We start from the raw sequence: 8,291 nt of genomic DNA on the forward strand, positions 1-8,291 counted from the left end.
TGGGGGTGATTTGGCATTTTTTATTTCAAAACTTAATTAAAAAAAAAAAGTTAAAACATTTAAAATAAGAATTGAATTTCCTGAATTTGGTCAAAAAAAATTTTGTTAAGGATTTTCTTTGTGTCATACTGTAAATAGTTACTTTGGGATTTCTGTTTCCCTGAAGAAAACCTGAAATACTTCGTAGTAATGTAACCTAAAACTTAATTCATTTTGTGTTTTAATTGTTGAATGCAGCAGTTGAAATAAAAAAGCTATTATGTGTATAGGCTGTGAAGGCTTATTAGCTTTAGGAGACCTTTAACTAGGCCTCTCAAGTACTGCTTGTCCTACCCTTCAATATAACACAGAAAGCTAGCCAAAAAGAATTTGGATGTAGGAAAGAGACAAGCAACTTTCTTTTGAAAATGTAGTTAACAAAATTTAGTATGCCAAACTGGCAACCCATTCTCTTACTGTGATTTCTACCAGTTCTAGGGCATGATTGGCACGGTTTTCAACTAGATTAAACTGCATTTATTGCTGGAAAGCTCTACTGTTTCCATTCTCAAGCACTGCACAGATGAAATGTGCACTATAAATATGGATTTGTGTGATTACACCTTGAAAACTTTGAGACAAAAATCTTTCCATTTAGTACCTACGATATTCCAGTGATAAATAATTGTAGGAATAATTTCACATTCACAGCTGGTACTTCAAGACTTGCTAATTAGATATGAAGGAAAGTAATTAGACTTTCAGGCATTCTGAAATTACAAAAATCCTGAATGGTGTTGAAGTAATATTTATCATTCCTGGCACGTATAAAAACACAGCAACAAGTGCACTTGTAAGTCAATGGACAGAGAGCTTAAGTATTGTGGTATAACTATGGAGTTAAGTCTTCTACCCATACAATGTATGCAAGGCACAGGTGTAAATCCCAGCAGAAGAACCATGGAAGCTATGTCCAAAGGGTAGAAAAGACATGCCATTTAATGATCCACTGTGATTTGCCAACATATTTTTGTGTTATCATTTCAGATACAGAATTTAATCCAGAAATGTCTATTCACATACAGTCAAAACTTCTTCTTTACCCAAAAAAACCCTATTATAACAGTGCTATGTACATCTATACATGTCTAGATATAGACATACAGACGCACACTCAGCAAAGGTGAAACTGATACTGTTTTGGCGTGTTGCCTTCCCTTATAATCTTCCTTCTGCAACGATTTACAGTTGACTGATGAAAAGTGCTTTAGAAGAACCAAATATCAATAATGTTGGGGTTTGTGTGGACAGATGCCCTTTTTGCATCTTCAAGTGATGGTATGTATTGGTAATAATAAGTATTCTCTTGTACAGTACAGACCCGGCCAGCAGGAAAGATTGTAAACTGGTGTCAGATATTAAGAGAAAAGTTGCTTTATGTTCCCCACAGGAAGATGTAATATGGATGGTGCCATAAAAAATATATGTAAAATATGTAAAATTATTTAATTATGTTACCTGAAATTTATAAAAATATCAACCTGAGATACGTAGGTATGGCAAATATCTTCTTTTTCTTTTTCTTTTTTTTCCTTTTCTTCCTGGCAAAACTACAAGCAGCAGGAAACAGTACCTTGTGCAGAGAAAGGAAAACAAAACAGCTATTGATAGCAATCCCTATTACTCCCCAGCATTGACAGTACAAATGAACAAGAGACATCCCAGCACAGATCTATCATGTCTGGTTTCATTTTACTCACAAAACAAACAAAAAATCTGTTGTGTAAATGTGTGACATATTGGTTGAAAATGGTAGCTGAGCTAGTATTTGGCACAGCTGAAGAGGGAAAGACAGGAGGGAAAGTTTCATGTGATTTGGAATTTCTTGTGTTTCAAGCACAAAACAGAGCTCCTTTTGATTTGTGCTTAATGGAAACTATGGTAGCTAACAGATGCTACGATGCCTGCAGAAAACAACAAATAATGATCGCCAGCCAAGGAAACTGTTATCCTCTGAAATTAAACAGGATACTGCAGTTGCTCATTTCCTACAACCTTGTATTTACTCAAATCACATCTAATAAATGGGGATAAGCCATATACTTGCAGACCACAAGAGAAAAAGATATCAGGGTCACTAAAGGCCAAAATGAGGTGTCCCAAACACCCTGTAACTTTATCTCATTATTAGGTATATAGAAAAAAGTAGTATTTTAGATGCCAAATACAAGTAAGGAAATATATTTTCTTGAAGGAATCAATACAAATGAAGTTAGAGAAATTTTCATGTTATTTTTCTTGGGAAAAGGAGGCTCTCCAGCCAAGGAAAAAAAAAAAAAAAAGAAAGAAAAAGAAAATAAAAAGAAATTTAGGAGAGTCAGATTAAAAGGGAAATTATGTAAAAGCATATTCATTCTTTGCTTTGACTAACTTTAATCAAATGCAAGAAAATCATTAATGGATGTTGAAATGCTAGTCCAAATAATAAAAAAAATAATGTATATTATTAAATAGCATTATTACATCCTTCTTTCAGGTGGTAAAAATGATGATTGTGGTTGTGCTGACATTTGCCATCTGCTGGCTGCCGTACCATATTTACTTCATAGTTACTGGAATCTACCAACAATTAAATCGGTGGAAATACATTCAGCAAATCTATTTGGCCAGCTTTTGGCTCGCCATGAGCTCTACAATGTACAATCCCATTATCTACTGCTGTCTGAATAAGAGGTAAGAGCTGGTTATGAAACAGTTGGTATGCATAACTTCAACGAGAATATAAATGGTTTAAATGGGATAAAAGACAAAAAATTTCACTTGAATAATTTTCAGTTAGTGGGAAAGAAAACAAAGCACAAAAAAACCCTTTCCTTTAGATTTGTACTTGAAATGAATCCCACGAACCAAATGTCCAGTTCCAGTAGTTACGTTAGTCTAATTTCAGAGCAAAATTCAGTATTCAGAAACCAACCCTTCCTGTTTCCATATGCAAAATTTAAAATCTATAGCAGTTTAATATTTTTTTTGCTTGCAAAACAGTGAAAGAAAGAAGACAACCATTAGTGATATACAGTGGAATCTGCATGTTCACTAACTAATGGTAGCCACAAATTTGTTTTGCAGCACTGGAAGGATATAATTTAAAATGTGGTTTACTGTGTATTAGATGACATTAGATGTCTACTGAGCTCTGAGGTCTGTAACAGGCTACTAAAACAAATATTACTTAATACTGAATTACAGTACTGTTTGATAGCAACGCATTTTGCTCTGAATTTCAAAGGCACTGCTGTTGAGTTTGGTGAGGTGTCTGGCTGTTTCAGACTACTGGATTGCAGAATGAACTCGTGCTTTTGATTTCAGCTTGTAGGACCAGGATCTAAACAAATGTCATCCTAGGCATATTATTTTTCAGTATTACTTCTCATAATGGAGTCAGTATGAATCACTATTGAATAAAGATTGTTAGAAATCTCTTTTGAATGAACAGCCAGCGTCAAGTTTAATTGCTGACAAGTTTTACGACAATTTTGTTGAATACTTATAAAACCCCACTAAGGATCATGAAATACCTGTGAAAAGGAGCCTAACTGAAAAAGAAGTGACCAAATTCTGCCAAGCTTTTATTGATGGAAAAACACTGGAGTTTGCCTCCTTGATTAGAATAGCTTATAATGCCTAACATTCATTGTCTTTTAAAATGTCCAGGTAATGCTCAGTTTCATACAATCTCATTCCCCTTTTGATGATTAGAGCTGTTTAAAGAAGATATAAAGTTCTAGTATCCCAGAGCGATACCCTAACTCAAATGGCAAATTTCCAACAAAAACCAGAGTTCTCTAGATGTCCAATGAGTCCAATGTCCAATTTCTGCAAAATCAAAGGCGAGGAAAGATAATGCCTCATATTTTCTCAATTACTACCATAAAACCTCTAAAACGTTGCCATTTTCTTCAAAAACTTTTTATGCAGAATCACAAAAGATGTTATTCAGAAAAAATGAATGTCTCATATGGCTTAGATTGACACTCGTACTTTAGTACAACCCATGTTTCAGTACAAAACTAAACATCTGGATGAAATAATATAAGCAACAAACATTTCATAATTTTGAGACACATTAAAGGTCATCTTGTACAGAATGTAATGCAAGGAGGAAATACTGGTGAAAGTTTTCTTATAATTAAGCTCAATATTGAAATCAAGAAGCCAGAATGTCTGCTTCCTATTCATTCAGCAGGAAAATACAGCCTGTTGTTGGGAGTCAGATCAATTCATGCAGTATTGTTACCTCTGCTGGATCTAATATGAGATGGAGTTACACCACCTATCCCCAGCCTCATCTTCCAGGCTAATTGGGGTATTACTTATGTATCTAGATAAAGAGGGCATTCTTTCAAGATGAATTAAAAACATGCCCTGATATAAGAGAAGGTGAAATAAAAAATAACACAGTCTAAAGATATTTAGATTTTCCGGTCTCCTTCACTAAACCCATTTCCATCAGAGATTCTTTCAGTATCTTTTTCAATTTCTGTAATTCCATCTGAGCAGAGAAAGCCTAAATAGCAAGTTACCTGCTTGTTTGTCACCATGTGACAGCTCTGTGACAAACCTGAGAAAAATGAAGAGGAAGAAAGTTATTTCTGTGAGACCATTCAACTTTCACTGAAAACAATCTAAATTTTTTATCTGTAGTCATCACTGTAGTACCTTTACCATTGCTCCAAAAGACTTATAGGCACAATAAACAACATGGCTGATCATTGAAACAGAAACAAGAGAAGCAAGATAAAGTGAGAAAGTCTGGTAAGTTTTAAGTCTAGGTGAAAAGGTGCTCTTTCAAAGGTTACACATAAATATACAGCAAATTGCTTATCTAATGCTTCTATTCTGGAAATGCACACACACAAAAAGTAGCAGTAGTTCTTATAGTGTCCCTCTGAATTGAAATAACACTATCTGGATATTGCAAGCATTAATGTGCTAAAGCCTCAAAATTCCCATTGGTACATTGTTCGTGTTCAGTTTTCAACCTTCTGGAATCTTCTTTGGTTACTACAAATAACTTTCAAAATATGTGATATGAACAATTATTCATTACATCATTCCCATTTAAGCACCTCTGTTAGAATGCGAAACACAGAAGGGATATTGGAATCTGGAAGCTGCGATGGTATTTTACAGAAAAGAATGTTATAAAGTTTCTTGCTGAAAGATGAAAATATAGGTGCAGAGTTCTTCACAGCTCAAATCAAAACAATTTCTGTGAAGACAGTGCTGTGAAAGCTGGTGTTTGCTTATTTAGGCACAGGCAAAGGAAGGGAAATTGAGTACAAGAAAAATACCAACGTCAAAATGCAGGGAAAGTATATTGAAAATCCAAAATGGAAATGAGCTGTTACCACTAGCTTTTTTTACCTTACTCAGACTTTAGTCAAGGAAACTCCCACTAAGTTCACCACTAAGAGGATTAGGCACAAGATAATTAGCCAAGTCAGTGTTCCGTCAGCACAATATATATTTTGAGATGAAGGCCTGTGGCTGGCTCACAGCACAGGCTTTCACCAAACATCTTTCCTCCCAGGTTCCGAGCTGGCTTCAAACAAGCTTTCCGTTGGTGCCCCTTCATTGAGATGTCCAGCTATGACGAGCTAGAGCTCAAAGCAGCTAGATTTCATCCCACCCAGCAAAGCAGCCTATATGCTGTGTCCAGAATGGAGTCCAGCATGACAATGGTGTTCGACACTAGTGATGGAGACAACACCCATGCCAGCCGTAAGAAAAGAGCAGCTCCAAAGGACATGAGTTTCAGAGGCTGTTCACGGAAGAATTCCAAGACTGTCTCCACAGCCTCAAGTCTCATCAGTTCACTGCACACATCAGCAGATGATTATTCCTGAGCATTTCATGGTGACAGCTGCTAGAAGGGCAGCACTGGACAATGCTTTCCTACTTTGGGACTAGATACTCATGCCACAGAAAAGGAAACTTAATTCCACTGAGGAAACCTAGCTATAAATACAGTGAAATTTCTAAGCATCACTTTTCTGCTTTGAAGAGAAGGAGGAGCTTGAAGACATATGTATGCGTCAGTTTGAAAGCACACACTTATACACAGCAATGTTGGGAGCAATTACCTGAAACAAGCCAATGGCATAAAATACATTGTTTCAGCTGTATCTGACCTGTGGCATTTATGTTTCTCTTACTGTAATGTAAGAGACTCCTTATTAAAGCTGATATGCATCGTGGTTTCTCCTACGAGTTTATTAACCCCACACAAAATTACATGAGATCTGATAAAATATTTCTTTATAACGAAGACATAATCAGCCCCAAGTCTATTCTTTTTGTTTGTTTGTTTGTTTTATAATTGAGCCCTATTCCCAGGCAAACAGACAAAATGGCATTCACTTGAATGAAGTTCAGCTCTATCTGCAACAGGAAAATTATTCAAATATATATGAAAACTATTTTTTTTTAAAGCAGAAAATCTCTAAGGGACTAAGTTAAATTCTACCCAAGTTACTATATTAGTGAACATTAGAAGGTGTGCTTCCAGAAGGATTCATTACTTAGATGAATGTCTTGTATCTTAGTGCTAAGTTGTTTAAGTACTAAGAACTTTTGTTTAAGTACTAAGAACTTTTGTTTAAGTACTAAGAACTTTCTCTAATGACCCTAACAGGACCTTTGTGATTGACTTTAGAAAGGTCAAAACATTTTAAACTGGAAATTCACATATAAGAAAAATATCAGAGACTGTAGTGACAGGACAAGGGGTAATGGGTTAAAACTTAAACAGGGGAAGTTTAAATTGGATCTAAGGAGGAAATTCTTTCCTGTTAGGGTGGTGAGACACTGGAATTGGTTGCCCAGGGAGGTTGTGAGTGCTCCATCACTGGCAGTGTTCAAGGCCAGGTTGGATGAAGCCTTGTGTGGGATGGTTTAGTGTGAGGTGTCCCTGTCCATGGCAGGGGGGTTGGAACTAGATGATCTTGAGGTCCTTTCCAACCCTCACTATTCTATGATTCTATGTTCACGGTGGCAATAAGCTCTTCTCTGCAGAAGATACAGTAACATATTTCACTATGAAACACCTCTACCAGGAAAAAAATATTGGGGCTGTTTTCCAAAATTTTCCACGTAAATATATCTTCTGCCTGCATCTGAAAACATGTTAGGCGTTATAACACAGACATTTTCCCACCCGATTCAGGGAAAATCCACTATAACTGTTGCAAAGAAAGCTGAATTTACTACAAAAGTGACCACAGAGCAGCCTTTGTTTCAGATAAATGGCTATATCAGTTGCATCAATCAGCCGGTTGGTTGAACGCTTGCTCTCCATCAGTTAATCAAAACTGAAGCAAAAGAGTGTCTTCCCAGGATGGCCAGACAAGCACAGAAGAGTGTATACCTGACTCAATCCAAGACAGTATCAAAGCTGAACAACTAACAAAGTTTGAAGAGAGAAAGGCTTGAACTGGGTTTAGCTCACATTCTTTCCCAGCAACTGGGAATGCCCAGCATTGTGAGCATATGATATGAGACTAGTAACAAGAATCATGTTTGTATTGTGATTTATCTGCATAGTAAATTACTATATTCTGCTAAGTATAATTTGAATTTGTACCATCATTTCAGTGCCTTGCTGTATCACTTGGCTATATCAAAATCCTGTGTAAGATGAAACATCCTCAAATAAGTAAATCTAGTATTTAACATTGAACTCTCCATGCGTGAAATAACTGAAGAACCTGGTCATAGAGTATTGTACTCTGATAAAAACGTGTCATGATTCCAGACTCACAGTTTTCCTATCCAAGGCCTGATTTTAAATCCTCTGAAGCAAAGAGCTCTGTTCATTAATGGCTTTCCTTTTAAATTTAAAATCTTCACAGGTGTTTAACAACTCTGCTGAGAAGATTCAGGATAGCCACACACAAAAAGTAATGAACGTAGGCATATTAACCTTGTGGTGATGTATTACAAACATGTGCTGTAAATTCCTGTCTGCTCATGTACAACTTTTGAGGAACGTATATGTACAGTTGTTATATACACTGTCTTTTCTAACTATGGCTGTTACAAAATCAGTGTTGATAAATGTCAATACATGGATGTATGTTTGAACAATATGGTTGTAGTGAGATGAATTTATTGTTTCTAAATGTAGAGCATGACTCTTTAAAAGCTATATATAAAAATATAGCATCACAAATATACAAAACATGCTTGTTTTGTATATACAAAACATGATACTTGGTTGACAAATATTGAGGAACCAATAGTGGCTTCTTCAC

At 35.9% G+C, this 8,291-nt stretch overlaps 1 protein-coding gene across 2 annotated transcripts in view; it reads left to right on the top strand.

The window, feature by feature from the left end:
• TACR3 (tachykinin receptor 3) overlaps positions 1-8,066 on the top strand; it is a 35,110-nt gene extending 27,044 nt beyond the window's left edge. For both annotated transcript variants that reach the window (XM_065690929.1, XM_065690939.1), the window contains 2 exons: positions 2,516-2,712; positions 5,570-8,066. In XM_065690929.1, coding sequence (XP_065547001.1) covers positions 2,516-2,712; positions 5,570-5,885 — 513 coding nt within the window. In that variant the 3' untranslated portion in view covers positions 5,886-8,066. The remainder of the gene's footprint in view (positions 1-2,515; positions 2,713-5,569) is intronic.
• Positions 8,067-8,291: the final 225 nt, after the last annotated feature.

Source organism: Lathamus discolor, chromosome 1 (genome assembly GCF_037157495.1).
Source record: "Lathamus discolor isolate bLatDis1 chromosome 1, bLatDis1.hap1, whole genome shotgun sequence".
NCBI classification, from domain to species: domain Eukaryota; kingdom Metazoa; phylum Chordata; class Aves; order Psittaciformes; family Psittacidae; genus Lathamus; species Lathamus discolor.